This window comes from Castor canadensis, chromosome 8, assembly GCF_047511655.1.
Source record: "Castor canadensis chromosome 8, mCasCan1.hap1v2, whole genome shotgun sequence".
Taxonomy (NCBI): domain Eukaryota; kingdom Metazoa; phylum Chordata; class Mammalia; order Rodentia; family Castoridae; genus Castor; species Castor canadensis.
The window spans coordinates 105,279,452-105,306,424 of NC_133393.1; the positions used below are offsets into that span (position 1 = coordinate 105,279,452).

General features: G+C 41.9%; 1 protein-coding gene across 6 annotated transcripts in view; it reads left to right on the top strand.

Annotated features, from left to right (window-relative positions):
- Nucleotides 1–26,973, top strand: part of Tbc1d30 (TBC1 domain family member 30) — a 92,689-nt gene that overhangs the window by 33,303 nt on the left and 32,413 nt on the right. For 4 of the 6 annotated variants that reach the window (XM_074083831.1, XM_074083833.1, XM_074083830.1 and 1 more), the window contains 2 exons: nucleotides 26,073–26,134; nucleotides 26,638–26,703. In XM_074083831.1, the coding sequence (XP_073939932.1) occupies nucleotides 26,073–26,134; nucleotides 26,638–26,703 (128 nt within the window). Of the gene's footprint in view, nucleotides 1–22,423; nucleotides 22,722–26,072; nucleotides 26,135–26,637; nucleotides 26,704–26,973 lie in introns of those variants that run through there. The other 2 variants (XM_074083832.1, XM_020151641.2) reach the window with 2 other exon arrangements.

Below are 26,973 nucleotides of genomic sequence, written 5' to 3' on the forward strand. Positions count from 1 at the left end.
TAATACTCTGCTGTCGATGGATATGAAGCTGGAGGTGGTGGAAGTGAGACTTGGAGTGAGATCTTGTCCTGTAGCAGCAATGTCACAGAGCACAGGGATGACATGATTGGATTTCTGTGTTTTGAGGTCATTTGGGCAGCACTGTGGGCAGGCTGGAGAAGATTAGTAGATGCGTGGGGTATCAGGAGGAGGCCAGTACAATAGACCAATAGCATTGATGGGCCTGGGGGAAGGAGCCCTGGGAATGCAAGAACAGCTCTGAGATATTTGGGGTTGGGGGAGACTCAGTAGGACTGGAGAGGGTGCTATGGAAAGAGGAGGAATCCAGGTGGACCCCAGGTTTTTGGTAAGGAGGGAAGCACCAGCAGATGCTGACCACTGAGATCCATCAGAGGCAACACTAGGATGCTGGGGAAGAATATGGAACTGCAGGGAAGGAAGAACCCTGGTAGATGGAAGGGCCAATGGAGGAGTGCAGTGTCAAGGAAGCCATTGGAGGCTGGAGGCAGAGTTTGAAGGAGATGCAGTTTTAACTTCTAAAGGACAGCTTTCAAGAATACATGCCTATTCAAACCTGTGTGCCACCACCACCAAAAAAAACCCAAAAAACATGCTTATGTAGCCCAGCATGGTGGTGCATGCCTGTAATCCCAGCTACTTGAGAGGCAGAGGTTGGTAAGATTGTGATTTAAAGTCAACCCTGGCAAAAAGTTAGTGAGACCCCATCTTAACAAATAAGCCAGGCCTGGTGGTGCAAGCCTGTCATCCCTAAGTGGGAGGCTGAAGGTAGAACCATCATCATCCAAAGCTAGCATGGGCAAAAATATGAGACCTTACCTGAAAAATAAAAGGGGCTGGGGGCACAGTTCAAGTGGTAGAGTACCTGCCTAGCAAGCATGAGGCCCTGAGTTCAAACCTCAGTACACCAAGCATGCTTTGGCTTGTGATCGCTCCCAAAAGGTTTCTGTCATGAATGAAAGTCAGTATAGATGGGGCCATGCCTTTTTATTTTTATTTCTTAGGCAGGACATATCAGACTTTAATAAGCTAATGTGCAGCTTGTATCTCCAAAGGCAAAAGATATGCAAATTCCCAAAATTTAAATGGTAATATAAATTCTCTTTTGTAGATGATCTCATGGAATTTATAACCTAGAGAGTTTGGGGGCCGCTAATACACTGGAGTAGTAAAATGGAGTAGTAACGCTGTGTAGGATGAAGATCTACCAGTGGAAATGATTCTGTTACATTGCAACTCAGTGCATTAGGTTTGTTACTTATTGGAAGTAAAGTCTCTTTGGTAGTTGTAGAGAATTCCTTTTGCAGATTTAAAAAGAAGAATGTGGACCATGCAGCAGTGTTTCATAGTTCTTACAGGCACCATCTTTTTTCTTTTTTTCAAGACTAGGATTTGAACTCAGGGCTTTGTGCTTGCAAAGCAGGTGCTCTATCTACTGCTTGAGCCACACCTTCAATCCATTTTGCTCTGGTTATTTTGGAGATGGGATCTTGAGAACTATTTGCCCAAGTTGGTCTTGAACTGTGATTCTCCTAATCTTGTCCTCCCAAGTAGCTAAGATAAGAGGTATGAGCCACCGGTGCCCCACTGATACTATCATTTTTATGTGCTTCTGGGTGTTACATTCAAGGAGAAAGGGTTTCCTTCTCACACCTTGCTGGCACTACCCAGAAGGGCCACCAGAGGGAAGACTGGCTCCTTTCCCTCATCTGGGACCTGGGTCATTCTTCCTGCTGATGCCCGTAAGCTTTCTAATTTATCAGATTACGCAGACTCTAGGGTCAGTTGTGTGACGTAAAGCGAGTTAGAACTGCAACATTTATTGCCTTGTTTTCTCCATGTCACTTGACTGTTTTGCAGAGTTAAGCAGTTTATATAGACTTATAGTAGCAGATCTTTGCTGCTGTTGTTCTTAGAAAGATGCAATGATAATTATTTGTTGTAGAGGAGGAGCTGAATTTGTGAACAGGATTGAATTTGAGATTAGGAGTACTAGATCCTTTTTTTTTTTTTTTTTTTTTTTTTGAGACAGGGTCCTGTTGTGTTGCTCAGGCTACCCCCAGAACTCCTGGGCTCAAGTGATCCTCCTACTTTAGCCTCCCGAGTAGCTGGAACTACAGACACAAGCTACTGTGCCTGATTCTCAGGATCCAATCCTGTTTTGATGCTGCTGGATTTTTCTGCAAATCATCCTTCCTTGTTTTTGTTTATCTGTTTGTAAAGCAGCATTTTTTTTCTGGGAATTTACTAATGACTCTTGATCAGTGTTGTCTCACTGAGAAGATACTGATCCTATTAAGTTGTAGTTTTTGTATTTGAGAGTGGGAAGAATTAACCCTGAATTGGAAAAACATAACAGAATTTCTGGAGAAGTGACCATTGTGTGTGTGTGTGCACACGCGCCATCCTTGCCTGACCATTAAAAAAAAATTAAGTCAGGCATGGTGGCATTTAGGAGGCTGAGACAGAAAGATCACAGGTTCATAGTCAGGTTGGGTTACATAGTGAGACTCTAACTCAAAAACAATTTAATTGCAATTCATCCCTGAATACAAGTGAAAGTCACTTGGAAGGCTGAGGCAGGAGGATCACAGGTTCATAGCCAGCCTGGGCTACATAGTGAGACTCTATCTGAACAAACCAACCCCCCTCCAAAAAAAAAAAAAAAAGAGCAAAAGTCAGACAGTGAGTAAAGAGGTCTCTGTTGTAGATTTTTCCAACAGTCAATTCCAGCCTTGGGAAGTTGAGTGCAGTGTAAAAGCTGTTCCACTGTGTGGGTCCAAATGAGAAGCAGAAGCTTCTCATTTAATGCTCCATGCACTTGAACGTCAATCTGTATTTTACTTGAAACCATATCCAGAGTGTGTGCCAGTGCTGTGAATGTAGTTAGGAAATGTAAGCCTGAAATGACCTGACTTGTCCCAGTAAATGAACTTACTTCTCTTAGTTCATAGAGTGATGAAATTTGAGGACCTTCGGGACAATCTAGTCCAACCTGCTCATTTCGACAGATACGCAAATCGAAGGTTTAGGGAGTTGACTAAGATGCTTACAACTACCTCCCACCCCTGAGGACAGCTGCTGTCAAATAAACAGTAATAAGTGTTGGTTAGAATGGGGAAAAATTGAAACCCTCTCAGTGTTTCTCAAAAAATAAAAAATTGAATTATCATATGATTCAGCTACTCCACTTGTGTTTGTACTCAAAAGAAATGAAAGCAGGGGCTAGGCACAATGGGTCACACCTATAATCCCAGTTATTTGGGAGGCAGAGATTAGTTCAAGACCAACTCAGGCAAAAAGTTAGTGAAACTTCATCTTAACAAACAAGCCAGTGGTGGTGGTACACATCTGTCCTCCCAGCTACAAGGACTGAGATCTGAGGACAGCCTGTGCAAAAAGCGAGAAAATAACTGAAAAATAACTAAAAGCAAAAAAGAGCTGAGGACATAGCTCAAACGGTACAGTGGCTGCCTAACAAGTTTGAGGTCCTGAGTTCAAACTCCAGTACTGCCAAAAGAAAAAAAGAAAGCAGAGTCTCACAGAGATACTCACCCATATTCATGAAAACAATATTCACAGTAGTCAAAAGGCAGATGCAACCCTTGGATGCTCATGACAGATAAATGCATAAGCAAAATGTCATATATATATATATATATATATATATATATATATATATATATATATATACATATATATACACACATATATATCTCCATTCATTTTGCAGTGCTGCTTAGCTTTAAAAACCAAAGAAAATCTGATACAAGCTACAACATGGCTGACCTTGAGGAAATTATGTGTAGTGAAGTAAACCAGTCACAAAGGGACAAATACACAGAAAACAGACCAGTGGTTGCCAGGAGTGGGAAAGAGAAAGGAGTGGGGATAGAGTTTCAGGGGTTTTATTTTGTTTTTGAGTCAGGGCCTCTTTATGCAGCCCAGTTGGCCTCCCAAGCGCAAGCATGTATGTGCCAGCCCACTGGCTAGAGTTTCGGCTTTGCAAGATGAGAGGGTTCTGGCCGGGTAGGAGTGTGAATGGACTTAGCGCCATTGAACAGCACACATAGGAATGGTTGGGATAGCATGTGTTAGTTATGGGACTTCTGCCACAATGTGTTTTTTTAAAGGATGCTTTCAATCATATGAGTGGCAGGTGCCACACTTCCCTCAACTTCTTATCAAGTGTATTCATGGCAGTCACGGATGGAAAGTTAAAGCATCCCTCTCCAACTGGCCTATCATGGTCCAGAAAAATCATTTTCACATTCTGAGCCATGGTATGACATGTGACTCTCCACCTTCCTCTCCTCTTCACACCTCCCTTCCCACTCTGCCCCAGGTAGAATGAGTTACATGCAACATTTAAAATGCATGCATTTTCTCTTGCCTCTTGATACTTCCTCTGCCTGGGACTCTTTTCTCCACTACTTCTGTATGGTAATTTTATTTTGAGGATTCAGCTGACATATCATCCCTTCTGGAATATACTTTTGCCCACATACTCTGGATCAGATCCTGACTGCTTTCAGGCTCATCCTGGCCCCATGGCCACATGGCACTGCGGTGCTGTTTCCTGGCCTATGGCTCCCTGTGGGCTGTGGTGTACCAATCTGGTTCCCTGATAATCTTTTCCCTTTAGGCCCCAGTAATCTTTTTAATAGCTCAGCCACCTTTATTTTAGGCATTCAGAAGACTTCAGAGCCTTAAGTTAAACCCACATCACTGGCCTAACTTAATTTTTCCCACACACAAGAGTCAGCCATAGGTAAATTTGCTGTCTGTAACATCCCTCTGTAGTTACCTGAATGAGGTCGGGTGGACCCAGATGTTTCTCTTTGTTGAAAGCTCATTGTTATTCAAATCATACACCAAATTTTGTAATGCAGTGTTGTACATACAGCAGGTTCGATCGAAGTTTTGACATCATAAATGATACATGAGATGTTTTCTAGTGTAAGAGTTTTCTAGTGTACTTAAAAAAAACTCAGGGCCATTTGGTTTAAATCATCTCTAAAGTTATCTTAATTCTGAGACACAGTGATTCCAGCTGTGCAGCTGCTCTCTGCACAAGAGGGAATACGGCAGTGGCCCAGAAATCATTCCACACTGATGATCCTCTGAGTCGGCATCAGTTAGCACCCTCTCATTGGAGAGGGTCTTCAGTTCATTGCTTTCTCAGCTGACTAATCAGCTTCCTGCTTCCTTTCTTACATTTGGCAAATTATCTTTAGAGACAAATCATTTCTGCAGTTTCTTGGGAAAGTTCAAGGTAACCAAATTTCTCCTGGCTGGGTTACAGAGCAGGTTGCTGTAGAGAGGAGTGCTCTGAGTATCCACCAAGCTTCGCCTCTCTGGATGCCCTGATGTACTCCTGCATGCCTTACCACAGTGCCACTTATGACACAGCCAAGCTTTTGTAGTCCTTACTTAAAAACTGCACTCATTTCCATGGTATCGAGGAGATTTTGGTTAAATGGCAGAGTTAGGCTGACCTTGTTGAAGCTGCTTCTTAGCTATTTTTTCTACTATCTTACCTGTATCAGTTAGATTAGCAATATAAGGGAGGGTTGCAAAAATGATGAATATCTTATTCAATTTGCAACATAAGTGGAGCTGTGAACAAGTCTCTTTTCAGAACTACCAGAATATTTTGATCTTTTTCTGATAAAAAAAAATCTCATTATATTTTATTGACTTGGTGGGTAGAGTATGGATTTATTTATTCATGGTACTGGGATTTGAACTCTGGGCCTCATCCTTGGTAGGCAGGTACTCTATGATTTGAGCTACTTTTACAGCCCTAGAATGTGTCTTTAGAGTGAGACAGACTTGGCTTAACATCTCCTTATACCACTTAGTTATATGACCTTGGGAAAGTTATTCAGCCTCTTTGTTTGCTTGTTTATTTGCTTGTCCATACTCTATTTTTTATTTTTTACGTCTAGAATAAAAAAACCCAGAAGAGAAAATTACTGTATTTTTTACTGTATTACTTTTATTCAGAATTAACTACACCAAGCTCACCTAATTTGTTTATTTATTATATGTGGTTTTGACCAAGCATGGGCAAAAAGAAATAAAGTAAGTTTCTAAAACAAAAGTTTAAAATTCCCACATACAATGCGCAGCTCAGTTGATATGGAGAACCGCTTAGTCAGTCCTTCATTATCGTCAGTTGTGTTTAAATCATTGTGTGATCTGCTAAGTGTTTCCCTGCCCTTCATTTTGTGAAAATCTGCCTCCCCCAAAGCAAATGGTGCCCAAAAAGTGAGTGTGCTTAATTAAAGTGACAGGTGAAAATCTGAGGTTTGTTGAAGGCATTATGACTTTAATGGAAGTTGGATGGCTTATGGGAAAAATCAATCAAGCACCACTGAACGCTGTGCGTCCTGAGCATGCGTGATTTCTCCTCAATGGCGGTCTCCGTGGAAACATACAGCAGTGGATACCAAGGGTCTACTACTTACATATATGACTGTATTTTCCTTTAGTTGTTCTTTCCCTTTGGCTAATAAGAAATTGCCCCCAAAATACATACATACACCTTCTACCCCCTCATTTCTTGGGAAATAATATCTACCTTGTTAAGTTAAATAAGAGAAGACAATAGCCCGGTGCCTAATCCACAGTAAACAATTGATGTATGGCACTACTTTTTGTTAGTTGTTATTGCTATCCTTACATCCTTGCATCTCCACTGGAAAATATAGTCCTGGTAAATTGACAAACTTATAAAAATGTGGTTTTTTCCACTCTGGAAAAAAATTTGGAGGCTACTTAAAAAGCTGGACATCGATCTACCATTTGATCCAGCAATACCACTCTTGGGGATATACCCAAAAGACTGTTACTCCAGAGGCACCTGCACATCCATGTTTATTGCGGCACTATTCACAATAGCCAAGTTATGGAAACAGCCAAGATGCCCCAGCACTGACGAATGGATTAAGAAAATGTGGTATCTATACACAATGGAATTTTATGCAGCCATGAAGAAGAACGAAATGTTATCATTCGCTGGTAAATGGATGGAATTGGAGAACATCATTCTGAGTGAGGTTAGCCTGGCTCAAAAGACCAAAAATCGTATGTTCTCCCTCATATGTGTACATTAGATCAAGGGCAAACACAACAAGGGGATTGGACTATGAGCACATGATAAAAGCGAGAGCACACAAGGGAGGGGTGAGGATAGGTAAGACACCTAAAAAACTAGCTAGCATTTGTTGCCCTTAATGCAGAGAAACTAAAGCAGATACCTTAAAGCAACTGAGGCCAATAGGAGAAGGGGACCAGGAACTAGAGAAAAGGTTAGATTAAAAAGAATTAACCTAGAAGGTAACACCCACGCACAGGAAATCAATGTGAGTCAATGCCCTGTATAGCTATCCTTATCTCAACCAGCAAAACCCCTTGTTCCTTCCTATTATTGCTTATACTCTCTCTACAACAAAATTAGAGATAAGGGCAAAATAGTTTCTGCTGGGTATTGAGGGGGGGAGCGGGAGGGGGTGGAGTGGGTGGTAAGGGAGGGGGTGGGGGCAGGGGGGAGAAATAAACCAAGCCTTGTATGCACATATGAATAATAAAAGAAAAATGAAAAAAAAATGTGGTTTTTTGTGACAAACTATTTCTCCTTCTAGAATATATATGCAACTCCCTCCTTGAGAAATTGCCATTAATACACATAGGAATGTATACTCTTTTTTTTTTTTCTTGGTGGTACTGGGGTTTGAACTCAGAGCTCACACATAGGAATATAGAATGCACCACAAGGCAAATAATGAAAATGCATTCAAAGACCAGAACTTCCTAGAAAATGATGGGCTGTATTTAGTGAACTTTAAAAAATAAAGTGATTGAGCCAATTTCAGAAAATTGCATGTATTATTTAAAAAGCTGTAATATTGGAGGAATGGGAAGATTGAAAAGAAAATGACTTACTTAAGCTCTGCTATGAAAGATTGATTTCCTGCTTGCAGGGATCTCCCAAAGCCAATGGCTATTGGGTAATTAATGCTGGTGCTTTATTAATTTTTGAAGAGTAGGAAAGAGTTGATTTGTCTGCATTGTAGCAAATGCTCTTTGAGTAGCATGTTAAAAAAAATCAAGATGATGAAAAATGGGAGCAATTTGTCAGTTTAAACGACCGTTCCTTCTTTTGGGCTTCCGGGAGTGGTTCTGCAGTGACTCTCTAGGTCAAGTTGACTGGTAACATGATTAAAGAGTACAGGAGCCCAAGTGACCTGGCGGTAGTGTTAGTAATATGACAGTGTCATCATAGGAGTTTAAGATGTCTTTAGGAGTACTCTTAAGTGCCTTTATGGAATTATATTAATGATGGAATAACTAATATTTATGTAGGGAGCTTACTGCATGCTGGGCACTATGGTAAGCACTTTGCTCGTATCATTTGCTCCTTAGCAGAACCTCTGTGGAGTTGACACTTCAGTTGTTCCACCTGCTGGTTGAGGAGACTGAGATAAGTTACCCAAGGTGACATCACTACTGGGTGTTGGGTCAGGTTTCAAAACCCAGGCAACTGATTTTATCATCAGTGCTTGTAGCTACTATGTTATGTTGACTGTTGTTTTTCTTTCTCTTTTTTTTTTGTGGTGGGACTGTGGTTTCAGCTCAGGTATTTGCACCTGCAAAGCAGTTGCTCTACCACCTCTAGCCCATTTTGCTGTGGTTATTTTGGAGATGGGGTCTCGAGAACTATCTGCCTGGGCTGCCTCAAACTGTGATCCTTCTGATCTCATTTTCCGGAGTAGCTAAGATTACACGCGTGAGGCACTGGCACCCAGTTCTCTGACTACTCTTATATGTAGAATTACAAGAGCATTTTTATCTGATGAGTAGAGCTAATATGTGATGTCTGAGTATCACATATTTTGGAAACTTGTCAGGGAGACTAAGAATAGTGTTTATGGATTTTTTTGTACATTACACAAATGTTAGTCAAAATAACTTTATAAGCATCTGCCTATTTCACTTATAATTGAATAAAAAGTAATTTTTTAATGAGTAGGAAGGCATGGCTTGCTTCTTGACACGATGAATTCCTGATTTCATTTCTGTTTAATGTTCACATATTGAGTGTCAAATGTGTACAGAGCCCCATGCTAGCTGCAGGCGGGGGTGGGAAGAGATGCAACAATGAATAAGAGTTAGTCTCTGTATTCAAAGAGGTTTATGATTTATTGAGAAGAAAAAGTCTGCCTAAAATAATTAAGGGCATGGGTGAATCAGATGTGGGGGTGGGAAAGTGTAGCATATGGAATACAGGTGTGAAGGCAGGTAGGTACCATTTTTAAAATATCAAATGAGAGGATCCAATCTGATATTCTTTGTGTTACATAGAGGCAGTTAAAAAGACATTTGCTGAGTACCTACTGTGCATCAGCCTCTATGTTATTTCAACATTTCCTAAAATACACTGTGGTATATACAGGTTGATCATCACTAACCCCAAATCTGAAGTGCTCCAAAATCTAAAACTTTTTGAGTGCCAACATGATGATGCCATAAGTGGAAAATTCCACACCATAAAACATTGTTACATGTACAATTTATTTATTTGAGATGGGGTCTCACTATGTACCCCAGGTTGGCCTTGAACTCACTATCTTTCTGCCTCAGCCTCTGGAGTGCTGGGATTATAGGCAAGCCTCACCATGCCTAGCCTTAAAATTCTTAAAAATATTGTATAAAACTAACTTCAGACTATGGGTGTAAGGGGTAAATGAAACAGATTATCATGTTTAGACTCAGGTCCCATCCCCAAGATTTCTCACTATGTATAAATATTCCACTTTGAAACACTCTGGGGTTCCTATCATTTTGAATAAGGGATTCTTGAACTCACTTTCACCTACCAGGAAGTTTAAAATTTAGAGAAACTTGAGGTCATTTAAAAAAGAAGCAATCCCCTCCCCAGGAACTGGCACAGCTGCCTGGTGCTGGCATCCTGCCAGGTGATGCTCTGTTGTAAGCGAGGACTGGAGGTGTCAGTGCTGCTCTGTTAAGTACACGATTGTAATAAACAGGCCACACTGGCTCAGCTTCTACAGGAGAAGAACGTTAAGTGGCGTACTTACTAGGAGATATCTGCTTTCTTAGGAGTTTCTCTATTGCCAAAACTAGCTTGACTGTCAAACTCAAGAACATAAAAATAAGCACTTCCTAGGGCGCACCCATGCATTCCTGTATTTTATAGCAGTTAAGATAAAAGCAAATGCAAATCAACAAATATGCAGCCCTCTGAAGCGCTGTGGCCTGTATTGACTGACAAACTCTACAGTTCACCTGTAATTCTGGAGATGCGCACCTTCCATTGAATGTAGTTCTAGTGTGATTTAAAATCCCTTTAGGTTCACTGACCCCTGATTTACCCACAGTTGAGTGTTCTGCTAACCTTTGTATTAGAACTTGGTAAGGAAAAACATGGATCATTTCTGTTAAATACTTTTTTTTAGTCAATTTTTGTTGTTTTTGGTTTTTTGAGACAGGGTGTCACCATGTAGCCCAGGCTGGCCTTGAACTTGTGATCCTCTTGCCTCTACCTCCTGAGTGCTGGGATTATAGATGTGTATACCACACCCAGCATCAGTCAGTGTTTTCACACTTAATTTATGAAATACGATGCAAATTTTTCTTGAACAGGTCTGCTGTATTTGTGGGAATTATTCTGCATTATATACGTTTTTGCCTAACATTTTTTCTTCATGGCTCACTAAAATGCCTTGAAAACAAGTTTTATTTGGAGAAATAAAGTTCCCAACTGCTTTATGGAATTTCTAGATAAGCTAGGAACAGACACGTCTTATATATGGAGACAGGAATTGTGAAGTTTAGCTATTAAAAAACATGTTTTCAAAATGAAGTTCTGCTAAGAATTATGAGTCTCTATTTACATTTAAAATTAAAGTTCAGTTTGATTTCAAAGTAAAACAGCTGTAGCAGCGCCTCATTGAATCAGGACACAACTAATGCAATCATACAAAAATAAAATAAATTCGTTTCATAAAAAGTTTTAAAGCTTTTAGTTTTATATACACATGCAAAATCACACACATTGTTTTTTTTACCTTGCACTCAGTTTAATTTCCTGAACGTCAAATACTTGTGCTGGATTCGTATACAGTAAGAATAATGACCTAAAGATCATATAAAATTCTTCGTAAGTACATACAAATTTGATTGATTCAAAATACTCTCAAGTCAATCAAGTGTCATAGATTTTATAAAAGATTTTAGACATATTTTATAAGGAGGATGGAGACCAAAAGTTTTTTTTTGTTTAAATTTCCACCTACCTTGAAACTATAACAACCCGAAGTATACGCTATAACCAGTACAGCTGGCAATGTTTATGTGGGATTGAGGAATTCTAGTAGAGTACTAACCAGACTCTGCAGGTCAGTGAAGGCGATCAGAGACTCAGACTTGGAAGCTCTTTTGCTGGGCTGGACAATCCAGCCTCACCTCATATTCCACGTCTTTTCCCAACACCCTACTTGTTGGGCTGTGGCCTCTGCCTGAGAGCTAGCACCCTAGGAGAGGACACTTGTGATCTGAGGCTGTGTCTTTTATGACAGTTCCATTGTGCCGACATGCTTCTCCAAAGCTTCCTCTTAGCAGCTCTAATTTGGGCCTTTGGAACAAACACAAAGCTAATCTGGGTACTTCCTACCCAGTGAGCAAGGACACAAGGGTAAGAAAGCAGAAGAGGAAGTTGGTGGGGGGTTCTGGCCAATTGGAATTGACCCTGGAGTCAGGATCTGCCAGGGGTCCTGCCCTGGGCTAACCTCTGCGTGAACTGCTCCCAGTGCCATGTGAGCCTCTGCCCTTTCCAGTGACAACCCACTGTGATGGAAGAAGGACAAGCAGATGGAAATGCACTGAGTGCCACCTCTGTGCTACGCATTGTGCTGACTCTTCACATTGACAATGTCATCCAAATCTCACAACTCAAATGTTCACTCTAAAGGCGAGGGAACTGGAAACCGATTTTAATCACTTGCCTAAGGACAAGAGCTAGCAGTACCAGTGTTGGAATTCTAACCTTGGGCTGCCATGGCTGGCACTTTCCTGCCACACTGTATTGCCTCCTGGAGGGTCTCAGCAGTGGGTGACACTGAGCACTCACACATTCCCTCTCAGCCCACACATCTGCGTGCTTTCTTTTAAGGCACTCACCTTGCTGAGCCAAGGCTTCCAGACCTAACAAGCCAATGTTATTGTGGGGTGTTTTGGTACTGGGGTTTGAACTTAGGGCTCCATGCTAGATAGGTGCCATATTACTTGAGCCATGCTTCCAGCCCTTTTTCCTCTGGTTATCTTGGAGATAGGGTCTTGCTTTTTGCCCAGGCTGGCCTGTACTGCAATCCTCCTATTTTATCCTTTCCACCATTGCTGAGATGACAGGATGTACCACCAGGCTCAGCTAATGGTTGAGATAGGATTTCCCTAACTTTTTGCCTTGGCTGGCCTTGAACTGCAGTCCTCCAGATCTCTGCCTCCTAAGTAGCTAGGATTATAGGGGTGAGTCACTGGTGCCTGGCTTGTTGGTTTATTTTTTGAGACAGGGTCTTTTTTTCTTATTATATTCATATGTGCATACAATGTTTGGGTCTTTTCTCCCCCCTTCCCCCCCCCCGCCCCCTCCCTTACCCCCCAACCCCTCACTACCAGACAGAAACTATTTTGCCCTTATCTCTAGTTTTGTTGAAGAGAGATAAGGGCAAAATAGTTTCTGCTGGGTATTGGGGGGGGGAGAGGGAGGGGGAAGTGGGTGGTAGGGGAGGGGGTGAGGGCAGGGGGGAGAAATGAACCAAGCCTTGTATGCACATATGAATAATAAAAGAAAAATGAAAAAAAAAAAGAGAGAGTATAAGCAATAATAGGAAGGAACAAGGGTTTTTGCTAGTTGAGCTAAGGATAGCTATACAGGGAGTTGACTTGCATTGATTTCCTGTACTTGTGTGTTATCTTCTAAATTAATTCTTCTCGAACTAACCTTTTCTCTAGTTCCTGGTCCCCTTCTCCTATTGGCCTCAGTTGGTTTAAAGTATCTGCTTTAGTTTCTCTGCGTTGAGGACAACAAATGCTATCTAGTTTTTTGGGCGTCTTACCTATCCTCACCCCTCCCTTGTCTGCTCTCACTTTTATCTTGTGATCAAAGTCCAATCCCCTTGTTGTGTTTGCCCTTGATCTAATGTCCACATATGAGGGAGAACATACGATTTTTGGTCTTTTGGGCCAGGCTAACCTCACTCAGAATTATGTTCTCCAGTTCCATCCATTTACCTGCGAATGATAACATTTCATTCTTCTTCATGGCTGCATAAAATTCCATTGTGTATAAATACCACATTTTCTTAATCCATTCGTCAGTAGTGGGGCATCTTGGCTGTTTCCATAACTTGGCTATTGTGAATAGTGCTGCAATAAACATGGGTATGCAGGTGCTTCTGAAGTAACCTGTGTCACATTCTTTTGGGTATATCCCCAAGAGTGGTATTGCTGGATCAAATGGTAGATCAATGTTTAGATTATTAAGAAGCCTCCAAATTTTTTTCCAGAGTGGTTATACTAGTTTACATTCCCACCAGCAGTGTAAGAGGGTTCCTTTTTCCCCGAATCCTCGCCAACACCTGTTGTTAGTGGTGTTGCTAATGATGGCTATTCTAATTGGGGTGAGGTAGAATCTTAGTCTGGTTTTAATTTGCATTTCCTTTATTGCTAGAGATGGTGAGCATTTTTTCATGTGTTTTTTGGCCGTTTGAATTTCTTCTTTTGAGAAAGTTCTGTTTAGTTCACGTGCCCATTTCTTTATTGGTTCATTAATTTTGGGAGAATTTAGTTTTTTAAGTTCCCTATATATTCTGGTTATCAGTCCTTTGATGTATAGCTGGCAAGTATTTTCTCCCACTCTGTGGGTGTTCTCTTCAGTTTAGAGACCATTTCTTTTGTTGAGCAGAAGCTTTTTAGTTTTATGAAGTCCCATTTATCTATGCTATCTCTTAGTTGCTGAGCTGCTGGGGTTCCATTGAGAAAGTTCTTGCCTATACCTATTAATTCCAAAATATTTCTTATTCTTTCCTGTACCAACTTTAGAGTTTGGGGTCTGGTATTAAGATCCTTGATCCATTTTGAATTAATACTGGTATAGAGTGATAAACATGGATCTAGTTTCAGTTTTTTGCAGACTGCTAACCAGTTTTCCCAGCAGTTTTTGTTGAAGAGGCTGTCTTTTTCTCCATCGTATATTTTAAGCGCCTTTGTCAAAGATAAGTTGGTTATAGTTGTGTGGCTTCATATCTATGTCCTCTGTTCTGTTCCACTGGTCTTCATGTCTGTTTTTGTGCCAGTACCATGCTGTTTTTATTGTTATTGCTTTGTAATATAGTTTGAAGTCAGGTATTGTGATCCCTCCAGCATTGTTCTTTTGACTGAGTATTGCCTTGGCTGTTCGTGGCCTCTTGTGTTTCCATATAAATTTAACGGTAGATTTTTCAATCTCTTTGATGAATGTCATTGGGATTTTGATGGGAATTGCATTAAACATGTAGATTACTTTTGGGAGTATTGACATTTTTACTATGTTGATTCTACCAATCCATGAGCATGGGAGATCTCTCCACTTTCTATAGTCTTCCTCAATCTCTTTCTTCAGAAGTGTATAGTTTTCCTTGTAGAGGTCTTTCACATCTTTTGTTAGGTTTACACCTGGGTATTTGATTTTTTTTGAGGCTATTGTAAATGGAATTGTTTTCATATATTCTTTCTCTGTTTGTTCATTATTAGTGTATAGGAATGCTAATGATTTTTCTGTGTAGTGTATAGGAATGCTAATGATTTTTCTGTGTTGATTTTATATCCTGCTACCTTGCTATAGCCATTGATGGGAGACAGGGTCTTACTAGTTAGCCCTGGCTAGCCTTGAACTAACTCACAGCCTCCTGAATGCTGGGATTGCAGGAATAAACTACCATGCCTGGCTCATGATTGTTAATTCTAACCTCTCTCCTCTTCCTGATACTTCTGTCTTCTTATCATCACCAAAATGAAGCATATTACTTTGTCCCAAATACTGGGATTAAGGCTGGAAGCATAGCTCAAGCAGTAGAGCACTTGCCTAGCAAGTGCAAGTCCCTGAATTGAAACCTCACTGCTGCCAAAAAAGTATGGTACCTTTTCCAAGTGCTGGGATTACAGGTGTTAACCACCAGGTTGGGTTAGGGACACATTTTTAAGCCAAAGTAGTCTGCATCAATTAGTGGGAGGAAGCTCTCCTTTTATATCTGACACTGGGTCAGAAAAATCATAGAACAAGTGTAAAGGGTTAGGAGATCCAAGTGAACACAGTTAATCATGACCAGACTCAACAGTGGTTACATCTTTATGTCTTCCAGTTCCACTCCTGATGTGGAAGTAAAGAGCTGAATACCACAATTCCATGAAGAACAAACGAGCTTAGTTCTTGGCTTGTTTTCAGTGAAATTTAACAACTCAATGAACAAAGTTCTAGAAGACACTGGAACATACAACCCTTGAAAGATGGCTGCAGGAGTTCACACAGCGTTTTAACAGAACCCTTCTCACTGCCCTGTCACGACACGTGGGCTCCGTGGGTAGCAGCATGTGTGCTCATATTTCACTTCCCATAGACCCCCACAGTGCCCTTGCACGCAATGGATCAATAAGTGTTTATTTCATGAGTGATTGAAAGAATAAAAGAAATATAAAGATGTCTTTTTTATGGTCAAGATAAACCTAGTTCAAGTATACGCTAAACATCCTTGATTTGAAAATTTAAAATCTGAAATGTTCTCAAATTCAAAACTTGTGACACTGCCATAAGTGGAAAATTCCACGTGACCTCATGTGTTATGTCACAGTCAAAACACAGGCACAGTAAGAATATTGTCCAAATGACTTTAGGATTATGCTTATGAGGTGTATGTGAAACTCAGATAAGTTTTGTGTTTAGACTTGGGTTCCTTCCCCAAGGTATTATGCATATGCAAATATTCCAAAATCCAAAAAATTCAAAACCTTGACCACCTCTGGTCCTGATGGTTTTGGATAAAGGAAACCCATCCTTTAGTATTTACCCCATTCTAGACATTTTGAGGTAAGAAAATGCCTTCTGAAATCTTTGGTTAGTGATGCAGCTAAGATTTCATATATTTGCTAGAGGTTTTAAGTACATTTCCATTATGGTACTTAGAAATGGAATTTTCACTCCAATTGTAAATTAAATTGTTATATTACATGCATTTTTAATTTTGAAATTTTTTGTGGTGCCAGAGTTTGAACTCAGAGCTTTGTTCTTGCTAGGCAGACACTCTATGGCTGAATCATACATCCAGCCCTTTTTATTCCATTTACTTTTTGGATAGGGTCTTGGGTTTTTGCCTGGGCCGGCTTTGAACCTCCATTTTCCTATCTATGGCCTCCCATGTAGCTGGGACCACAGCTACCACTACCATACCTGATTTGTTGGTTAAGTTGGGGCCTCACTAACTTTTTTCCCTAGGCTGTCCTTGATTCTCAGTCCTCCCAATTTCTGTCTCCCAAGTAACTGGGATTGTAGGTGTGAGCCCCCATGCGTACCTAATTTTGAAATTTCTGCTCTGCAAATGTAACTGACTTTTTTTTCTTAAAATACTTCATCCAAAATATTTGTGTTGGGGGGGATGTTGGGGAGTGATTATGTTTTTGAAAATAGCTTATTAAAATGAATGGTCCTGAGCAGCTATAAAAGGAATACTGAGAGACAGGACAGTGGGGCTGAGTATGATTTGTTGTTGGGATTTCAAAGCTTCTCTGTTCCATATTTGACAGAGCCCTTTCTCTAAATTTAACAGAATACAAAAGCCACACCTGGTTGTCTTAAGGCATGCCTACATTTGAATAGAGAAATTGTTTTATGACTAAGAGGAGACAATCACATAAAAAGAAAGTAAAATGTTCCATGTACATAAAGTGATGTGTCAGATAATTGGGAGGTTTTTCTTCCCTTAATGTCTTGCTGCCTCCCTGCCCCTGATTCTGCCATCATCACCAAGAGCTCGTTGTGTGGGTTTTGTCCTGGATAATGAGTTGAAGGAAACACTTATTGAGGCCCTACTTATACATAGGCTTGAGGAAAATGTTAACCTTTTAGGGAACTAGCCACAGATATAGTGTTAATCAGTTTTCCATCACTATAACAAAATACCAGAAATAATTATTTTATAAAGAGAAAAGGTTTATTTTGGCTCACAGTTTTGGAGGTTCTGGTCCATGATCCAGTTGACCGTGGGCCTTGAGGCACACATCACGGCAGGAACAATTGATAGAGTAAAACCACTTGCCTCATCACAAGCCACTGAGCAAAGAGGAAGCTGAGGGAACTGGGGTCCTACCTTCTCCTTCAAGAGAATGCTGCCAATGACCTAAGGACCTCCAACTGTGCCCCACCTCGTAAAGGCTGCCCCACCTCTTAGTAGTGCCAAGCTGGGAGTAGGCCTTTAACACTTTCAGCCTTTTGGGAACACTCAAGATCCAAACTATAGCAGATCCTAGGAGATGAGTGGAAATGTTACTTTCACCATTCGGGTGTGGTTTGTGGACCTTTGAAGCCCACACTGGTTTGTGCCCTCTGTCAGATCCCCCCGCTTTTACTTCACTAGAGTGCAGAAGGTACCTGCGTCTTACCAAATGGGAGCTAGCATTAGATGTGATCTGTAAACTCCTCTCTCACCCCTGAGACTTGTGTGTAACTCTGTAGCAGCCAGCTGCCCGTGGGGACGAGCTCCAGGCCCACTGCCCTAGAGCACACATTCCCTGTGGTTTCTGTCTCTCTTTGCAGCAGGCCTGAGGGTTTTTCTCTTGGTAATTGCCAGTCCCTGAAGATAAGCACGTAGTCCCTTTTATTTTAAGATTTTACTGTTAAACAAAAATAGCAGCAATAGGAAATGAGAAAAGTCCCAGGCCCAATTCCCTTCTTGAAGCTTTCGGGAGGTTCTTCTCCTTACAGTGGGCTTGCTTTCCTTCCAGCTTCTTTTTCCCCTGTCTCCCATTACAGAAAGTACTTGCTCTCAAGAAAGCCTCATTCCCAGCATGTATGTAGGCTTGATGATGCAGGGAGTACAGAATGGTCCACGATTTCCTGTGTCAGCCTGGGAGTGTGCAGCTCTGGGGATGTCCCGTGGGTATTGATTTGGAGACATTCAGGACCATTTCCTCAAAGCCTTGGTTTTCAAAAGTAAGCAATGCAAGGAGCAGTTTCTTACCCAGTATAAAGCCTTACTATGAGCCTTCTTTCCCCAAATTCAGCTTAAATCATAACTGTTTTGGACTTTGCCCAAGTGAGAATTCACTGATATTATTCGATTAGCAAAGATTGCTTTATGAGAAGAGAGTAATGGTGGGTTGTCTTGGTTGCTGAGAGCCTCAGGCCACGTCCACGCTGGCTTGTTTCTTCTGTAAGTTCACTTCAGATGACATCTTTTGCTTTTGGAAAACAATATCCCAGACATGAAATAAGAAACTATGAGTCACATAACAAATATAATACCAGGCTTATGCCATGGTTGCTTTTAGCGTATTGTATTTCCCTACTCATTTAATTATCTGTTTGCTACAAAAGTTGGCAGTCCTGGCTTTCCTCTCCAATGTAAACAAAATAATATTGTTTAGTTCCTTCACTACTTATTGCCATAATAGTAGAAACACTTTTTTTTTTTTTATTCAGGGTCAACTTCTATGCAGTTTTAGAATGGGAAATTTTTTCAGGGAAGCTTTTTTTTTGAACAGTTTATTTTTCCTTCCTAAATACACTTAAAAGAGATGAATGTTTATTTTGAAAGTCAACAAGCTCCTTCATTGGTAGGAAGAAAGTATTATAACTAAAGAAGAATTTCAGGGAAAGTTTTTTCTTTTTTGGTCAGTCATGACACATCTGGGTGGCTTCAGCTATGGCCAGCCAGAAATTTGATTTCTTCAGCTCATTGAGCATTGGGTGAACTCAGGGGTAGGGGCGGCTGTTAGCTGGTCAGTGCATTGTCTCCTCTGCAGCAGTCTGTGTGGGAAGGCAAATGATGATCACAAGTTTGCCTAATGAGCATGATGTCAGAGCCAAAGGGCTGGATGGTCCGAATGACATGTGTCATACAGCCCCAGGGACCAGATGTCCTCCCCACTTCAATGTTGTAGCAGAGCCGATCCCTCTGGCTCTTGGCTGGTGAAGCTGCCTCTGCTGCCGGCCCAGTGCCTGACACCGAATGTGAATAGCCTCTCTTGTTAAAAGAGAACACAAACTTCTCTAAGGTTTATACAGAGCAGAGCTCAGAAAGGCCAGACTGTGTGCAGTGACCCACTTGTTCTTCTGGACTTTCCTGCTCCTGCAGTCCTCGCCCAATGATTTTGGGTGTTCATTCACCATCTTCGGTCCCTGGAGCATGTTGGGTCCTCCAAAACACTGGCCAAAGGCAAACATGAGACGTCTTTCTATTGTACTCAGCATACTATACTGAGATAGGTTGGAACAGTCAATGGATATCTTCCTAAAATTAAGAGAAAGAGAAAGGATAATCAAGCTGTACAAACCATAAAAGCATCAGGCTGATGAAGGATAGCTTTCTGTATCTGAGTGTGCTGTAAAAGTTTGACTAAGGCAATAATAGATGACCAGATTAGACAGGGACTTCATCCTCTAAAGTGATGCTTTTTCAGAGTACTGCTTTTTTTCAAAGCGTCTCTACCTTAGTCACGCAGCTATAACCAAACAGCTCATATCAGCTGGACTGACTTTCGCAGGTACCTAACCTTATTTTAACAGATTATTACACATTTCCTTCTTAGAGTTGTATCATTTCTGACAATGTCCTCAAATTCTGGGGCTGCTTCACAAAGCCCAGAATGTACTGATTGTAAAATAAGTCACAGAAACAATTACTTTTTTCTGACTTATTCAGAATAGCATTATGAAAACATTAACAAATACTCTGCTCAAGAGGAGGAGATGAACTGTTTCATCTTTGGTCAGGAGGAGCCTGCTTATGTGGCTCTGTCTTTTTAACACAGCCCCATTAGTCTGGAGCACTTCCTTTGGGTTATCAAGATTTTTAGGCTCACCTTGGACTTCATCTAGCTCAAACCTGAAATCAGTCACTTCTCTAAAAAGCCTTTGTGACTGGTGGTGTGGCTCAAGTGGTAGAGTGCTTTGCAAGGGTGAAGCCCTGAGTTCAACTCTCAGTCCCCCCACACAAAAATAAGCCTTTGTTTATTTTAGTGGGGAGTGTTTTTAGAGACCATACCTAGGTGGTAGAGGGTGTTCATTATTGCTGAGTTGTCTGTCCTTCTAAACTGATTAAGTGTATATATTTATTGTTGAGAAGAAAAAATGAGTTTATACTAGTAGCTCCAATTTAAAAAATATTATTTTAATATTTTAAAGAAAACTAATTTCTTTGATATGCTTATATTTTCTGTTATACTGAAAACATCTTAACTGCATTTGACATTAGTGTAATTATTTGCTTTATCCTATTGTAATGTATGAGTTAAAAGTACCAATATTATTAATTAAGCAGTAAACTATTGAATGAAGCTAAAATTTCTTTGGAGTATATATCAGTGTCAATGCACAGTGGCATAATATTATATTCTAAATCAACATAATTTTTTTTCTGTGTTCTTATACTATCAAAGGAATATTCAGTTAGGTTCATTCATTTTCATGTATTTTTAGTTTTCTTTTAAAAGTTTATTAATATCAATATGACAGAGTTAAAACTATATTGGGAAAATCCAGAGAAATCCCAGTTTTCCCTTTCTGTCTGCACTTTGTTCCCTTCCCCAAAAGTTTTTAAAATTGATTTTTTGTTTATCTAAATAGTGTTTCTTTTTATAAAGATTAGCAAATCAAAAAATCCTTATAAACCCTACCCCTTCCTCCCTTTTTTTTTTCCCTTTGGCAGTACTGGGATTTGAACTCTGGGCCTCCAGTTGGTTAGGGGGGGCAGGGAGTGGCTCTGTCTCTTGAGCCTCACCCCTATCCCTTTTTGCTTTAGTTATTTTTTTCACGAAGGGTCTTGGGTTTTTTGCTGGGGTCGGTTTTCAAAAGCATTCCTCCTGATCTCTGCATCCTGGGTAGCTGGGATTCCAGAGATGGCCACCAGGCAGGGCCTTCCCTCATTTTTATGGTAAATAGCTCATTGGACTTTAAGAATGACTTTTTTAATTTGATAGATAAATGTATTTTTATTCACTTTCTTCTTTATTATATAAAGTAATGGTTCTCATCATGACATTTGCATACATGTATATGATGTGTTTTGATGATATTCACCCCCATTACCCTCTTTTGTCCATTCCCACCCCCCCTTCCCAAATAGTCCTATTACTTTCATGTCTTTTTTCCCCTCTGAATCTAGATCCCACATATGAGAGAAACCATGATATTTGTCTTTCTGAGTCTGGCTTATTTTGCTTAACATGATGCTCTCCAGTTCCATCCATTTTCCTGCAAATGACATAATTTCATTTTTATTTATGACTAAATAATACTCCGTTGTGTATGTAGACCACATTTTCTTTATCCATTCGTCTGTTGATGGGCACCTCTGCTGACTCCATAGCTTGACTGTTGTGAGTAAGGTTGCTATAAACGGTGCACAGGTGTCTGTGTTATACGCTGACTTACATTCCTTTGGGTGTATACCCAGGAGTGAGTAGCTGGATCATACGGTAGTTCTAGTTTTGGTTTCTGGAGGCACTTCCATACTGATTTTATAGTGACTGGAGTAATTTATCTCTGTATGGAGACTCTTCTCCTCATTTAGCAGTGATGAAGGTTAATACTAACTCAGCATATGAAGCTCTGGAGAGATGAGGAAACATTTACCCATCCGTTCAGAAGTCCACTTTTCCAAGGGAACCAACCATTAGTATTATTTTTAACACGCTTTCCACGCCACTCTACGCTGTGAGGAGAGAAATCCACTCAATTTGGGATGATGCTTGTGCTTCACCCTCTGCCAACTTTGTATTCTGCGCCGCCGGGCTGGGCATGCGGCAGGCTGACCGTTCCTTCTCAGCGTCTCAGGAGAGGTGGGCGCTTGCAGCTCGCTGCCGCCCTGCACCTGACCTTGCCCCCTGCGGACGCCCCTCCCAGCCCCTCTGTGGGGAGATGAGCACAAATCTTGGTCTCAGTTTCTGGTTTCGGCGCTGGCGCCCCGCCCGCGCCCCGCGATGCCGAGATTGGGGGCGGAGGCGCCGCCTCCGTCTCCGCGCGCTCGCTCGCTCGCTCCCGCCCTCTCCCCGCCCCAAGCGCTCTCCTGCCTCCGCCGTGCAGGCTCCGCACTGCAGATGCCCGCCCGCCTCCCCCTGAGCCCCCGCCGCTTCTCACCGCGCTGCCCCGGAGGGACCCTCGCCCGCGTGGACTCACCGAGCCGTGCGTGCGAAGCCGCTCCGCCTGCGGGGCGGCCGGGGACCAGGCGGACGCTGGCCGCGCCCCAGCCCGGGGTGCTCTCGGATGCGGCAGGACAAGCCGACGGGCTCGCTGAGGCGCGGGGGGCGATGCCCGAAGCGACAGGGCGGCGGCGGCGGCGGCGGCGTTGGCACCATCCTGAGCAATGTGCTCAAGAAGCGCAGCTGCATTTCCCGGACCGCGCCCCGGCTGCTCTGCACCCTGGAGCCGGGTGAGGAGCGGGGCTGCAGATGGGGCTCTGGAAAGTCGCGGGGCGCGGGTGCCGCTCGCGCCCTGGCCGCCGCTAGCCTCCGCCTAGGCGGGTCTCCGCGACTGGGCGCCCGCTGGCTCGGCCGGCCTGGGAGGCACAGTGCGCACAAGGGCCGGGGTGGGGGCACCGGCCTCCCGCGGCGCCGAGAACCAGCGGCCTATGCACCGGCCTTCTCCATGTGGTGGGGCGGTGCGGGCGGCTGACCCGCTGTCAGAGGCCGTGTCGCCTATTGTGCTCCCGGCTCCGCCAGACCTTGAAGGAGGTGTGTGGGTCAGCGAAAGACACAGGTCGACCTGAGAAGTCGGAGGGGCAGGCAGCGACTGTGAAGGAAAGATCGGGATATATGTAATTTCCTGAGAGTCCCCGTGGCGCGAGTGTCGGGGTCAGGGCTCCTGGAACTTGTAATTTGTGCGTCGGGGTGGGGAGCAGGCGCCAGATTCTTTCAGTAGGTAAATCCGCGAGCACGCCCGGCCGTGCCAGGATAGGCCCTTTCTGCCATCAGCCTGTGTTTACAGTGCCCAGCTTCTCCCGCCCCGCACCCTTTCCTGGGGTTTGAGGCGCCTGGCGCGGGCGCCCGGGCGCACAGGGAGCCAGCTGTACTCGCACCGGTGCTTGGAGCTCACCTTTCCCTGGAGTGGCCCCAGCTGGGCGCCAGGCGGTTGGCCAGCTCCACTCCCCGCCCCCCAGCGCCTTCAGGGACCTGCTGTTACCCAGCTGCCGGAGATTCTGCGGAGGCACTGGGTCCCAAAGGCTGGAACGCGTCGCTGCCTTTCCGAACCTCGTGGTTTCTTTGTTTTTCTCCCCACGGAAGTGTCTAGTTGCAGAGATTGTAGTGTTTTTTCACCGTCTTCTTTTACCTTTTTTTTTTTTTTAAATCCCTTCCCACGTTAATTTCTGAATCCAGAACAGCTGTGATTATCAGATTAAACCTTCTTTCTTATTTAGTCAGAAGAAAAGGGTGTGTGTGCATGTGAAAATGACCTGACTTAAGCTTTTTCATGATAGCGAACGATCAATTGCAGTTAAAACCCCTAATTCGTTTTTGATCATGAGGAAATAGTTGTGGTTTTGACTAACTAAACCCAAGCAAAGGACGACAATCAGCATGACACCCAGCAGGTGCTCCGAAAAAGTCAAAGGAGCATATTTATTTGGTCAAACATACTAGTAAGTCGGTGGTTTTAGGGCGGCAGGAAAAGTCAGCGTTCAGCGCGATAAGAATTTCCTGGTCTTTGTTATTTAATGTCCTGATCCTGTGTTTCTCCAGTCAGCACCCGGGGCCTGGACAGCACCCTCACAAAAAAATTTGTGTCATGGTGCTGTAAATCATTCCTTGGAGCTGGAAACACTCTTGGGGCCATTGTATAACCACTGCGACAGGACTTAGTTCAAACTGCCTCACAGAGATTAGACTCAACGGGGTGTTTCATATTCCTTGGGGGAAGAAAATAATCTATCCAGGCATAGCATGGCTTTGAAAATAAATATCAAAGCATTGACTGGATGCCTGGGATTCTCTACCATGACTTGACTTTAGAAATCTAGGTTCCACTGCCTGTATCCACAGCAGTCTTCCAGGGCCCAAGAAGAGCGTCTGCATACTAACATGGGCCTGGGCAAATCAGACGCATCTCTCTTCTCCTTCTTTTCCTTCCCACCCCTCCCCTCCCCCACTCCTCTTCCTGAGATTGTTTCTGTCCTTATCAGCCCTTCATCGGGGAAGTTGTGGAGAGGTTTCCAATATACCTAACTTGAAATCAGTATCTTAGAGCAAAACTGTCAACATTTGATTTTTGCAATTTGTAAAATTTAATGTTACTGATAATGTTTGTTGTTTTTTGGCCTTTGAACTTTAATTTTTTTTTTTTAAAGTGACAAAGTGTTGGTGGAGTGGCTCAAGTTGTAGAGCACCTGCCTAGCACGTATGAGGCTCTGAGTTCAAACCCCAGTACTGCAAAAAAAAAAAAAAAAAAGACTTAAATGCCCTCACATTGATATAAAAATTGTAGAAAAAAATGTAGCATTTTCAGATTTGATTATAGTTCTAATATGGAATTCTGAATAAAGTATTAAATATACAGTCCTTACGTACTTTCCTATTTATTTACTTCTTTCCAAAGCTTTGGAATTCATCTCTAAAAAGTTTAAAGTGGTAGATTACTTGGGATTAGAGTTCAGTTCTATTTTTAGCTTGTCAGCTAGAATTTTTGTCATCTAGAATTGTAAAATTCTAAATTCTAAATTTTCTAAAAATTTATCTTCAGTGAATAAGTATATCAAGACAGAATTTAAAAATCATTTGAAAAATCTCCAAATAGAATTGTTACAATAGAACAGCAAAAAACAAAAAGTTATTATAATGGATCATTCCATAAGAGAAAAGGCCGTGACATCACACACACACACACACACACACACACACACACACACAGCTTTAGGAATAAAGGCCGTGACATCACACACACACACACACACACACACACACACACACACACACAGCTTTAGGAATAAAGGCCGTGACATCACACACACACACACACACACACACACACACACAGCTTTAGGAATAAAGGCCGTGACAACACACACACACACACACACACACACACACAGCTTTAGGAATAAAGGCCGTGACAACACACACACACACACACACACACACACACACAGCTTTAGGAATAAAGGCCGTGACCACACACACACACACACACACACACACACACACAGCTTTAGGAATCCAATCCAGGGCCTGTGCATGCCTCTCTCTCCCTCTTTGTTACACCCACAGCCCTATGATATTTTGTAGCTTTTGATTCTCTACCAAAGTTTACTTAGGAGCTGTAGTCCATGCAGATGTCCTAGAAAAACAAACTCTCTAGTTTTCTTCCTATGTTTCATAAATATTAATTACACCATGTGAGATGTACAGTTAGTCATCACAAAAATCCTTTGAGATAGACATTACCATCCTCGCATTAAAGATAAAGGAATTGAGGCCTACACGGCTAAGAAGTTTGACACTAGGAACCAAAGTTGAAGGGAGGGAGGTCTCTGTGACTCCAAGCCTCTGGTGTCATCTTTATTTTTGTTTTTGCATTACTTCAGGCAGCTGTGGAAGCCACCATTCTATTGCCATAGATCATTTTCCTATTTTAATAACAGATAACACTTTTTATTGACAAAATTGACCACAATTTAATAAAAGTGCATGTTTAAAATTTTTGACAATTTAGAGCCAAGTTTTACTTTTATTTTTGATAGAACTTGTTATAGTTTCTATAAATAACAACTGTTTATGCATCTTTCTTTTAGGAGTTGATACAAAATTGAAGTTCACTCTTGAGCCATCTTTAGGTCAAAATGGTTTTCAGCAGGTAACTTTATTTTTGGCTTTGACTACTCTTGTTTTGGGGTACCAACACATATTCTCAAAGTGAGAATATTAGCATATACTTTGCTATGCACAAAATGTCAGTGTTTCTGTTGATTTTCATTTTCAGGTATACCTTTGGAAGCTACACCTGACCTGGGTTTATACTTGCTATAAAAAATCTTGTGCTTTCTATACAAATGTGAAAAAATTTAAAAACCTAAATGTCTGTTGTTTTAATTCATAATACATGTTTTGGGTTTTGAATCAGAGCCACCCAGATATTAGGTGTGTACTGCAAATGGGTCACAGGTGTTTTTAGGGTGTCTAAGAGGTAGTCATATCCCCTAGACTGACAACTTCTGACTGAAAGAAGTTTTGATTATTTATCCTAGCTTGCTGTATTAATTATATCATGTTTTATGGATGTCAAGATGGAGTAAAAGTTGCAAAGTGCTCATCCAGGTCAATGTTATTACTTTCCTGATATTTCTTCTTTGTTCCTAGTGGTATGATGCTCTCAAGGCAGTTGCCAGACTATCAACAGGGATACCAAAGGAATGGAGGAGAAAGGTAAGGTGGGTTCCTAGGACTACAATACTAGAAGACTACCACTCCATCCTTTGAAACATCTGCAGTGTTAAAAAGTGTATTCTAGATTTAGTGATCTGATACTTGTCTGTTCATTATTCATGCAGGCCGTGAGTTCTGTGCCAGGTACTGTTCTAGGTGCTAGGGATGCAGCAGTGGAAACAGCAACAGATCCAAGTTTTTGTCCTCATGGAGCATACAATAAATAAAATATGAAGTATGTCAGATGGTGATAAATACCATAGACAAAAA